Source organism: Mesitornis unicolor, unplaced genomic scaffold (assembly GCF_000695765.1).
Source record: "Mesitornis unicolor isolate BGI_N332 unplaced genomic scaffold, ASM69576v1 scaffold38505, whole genome shotgun sequence".
Classification (NCBI taxonomy): domain Eukaryota; kingdom Metazoa; phylum Chordata; class Aves; order Mesitornithiformes; family Mesitornithidae; genus Mesitornis; species Mesitornis unicolor.
This window is the reverse complement of record NW_010188192.1, coordinates 769-993: the sequence shown is the minus strand read 5'-3', so window position 1 is coordinate 993 and position 225 is coordinate 769. Positions and strand designations below refer to the sequence as shown.

The window sequence follows — 225 nt, the reverse complement described above, 5'->3', positions numbered from 1 at the left end:
GGTCCTTGCGGATGGCAGTAGAGCCGGGAGGGGTCCAGCCAGGCGTAGTTGGGACCCTTGACGTTGGGGGCCATCAGCGCCAGGTACCACCCCTTCTCGCGGGTGGCAGGGACGTGGCACAAGTCCATGCACGGGGACTGCAGGCGCTGCAAGCACTCAGCATGTAACGGGGGTGCGACCAACCCCCCACAGTCCCAACAGGGCTCCCCATGGGCCTGTGCCTGC

General features: G+C 67.1%; 1 protein-coding gene across 1 annotated transcript in view; it reads right to left on the bottom strand.

Moving 5' to 3' along the window:
- Nucleotides 1–128, bottom strand: part of LOC104541585 (adenine phosphoribosyltransferase 1-like) — a gene marked incomplete at its 3' end in the record, with an annotated part of 825 nt that extends 697 nt beyond the window's left edge. The window contains exon 1 of the mRNA XM_010185685.1: nucleotides 4–128. Coding sequence (XP_010183987.1) covers nucleotides 4–128 — 125 coding nt within the window. The remainder of the gene's footprint in view (nucleotides 1–3) is intronic.
- Nucleotides 129–225: the final 97 nt, after the last annotated feature.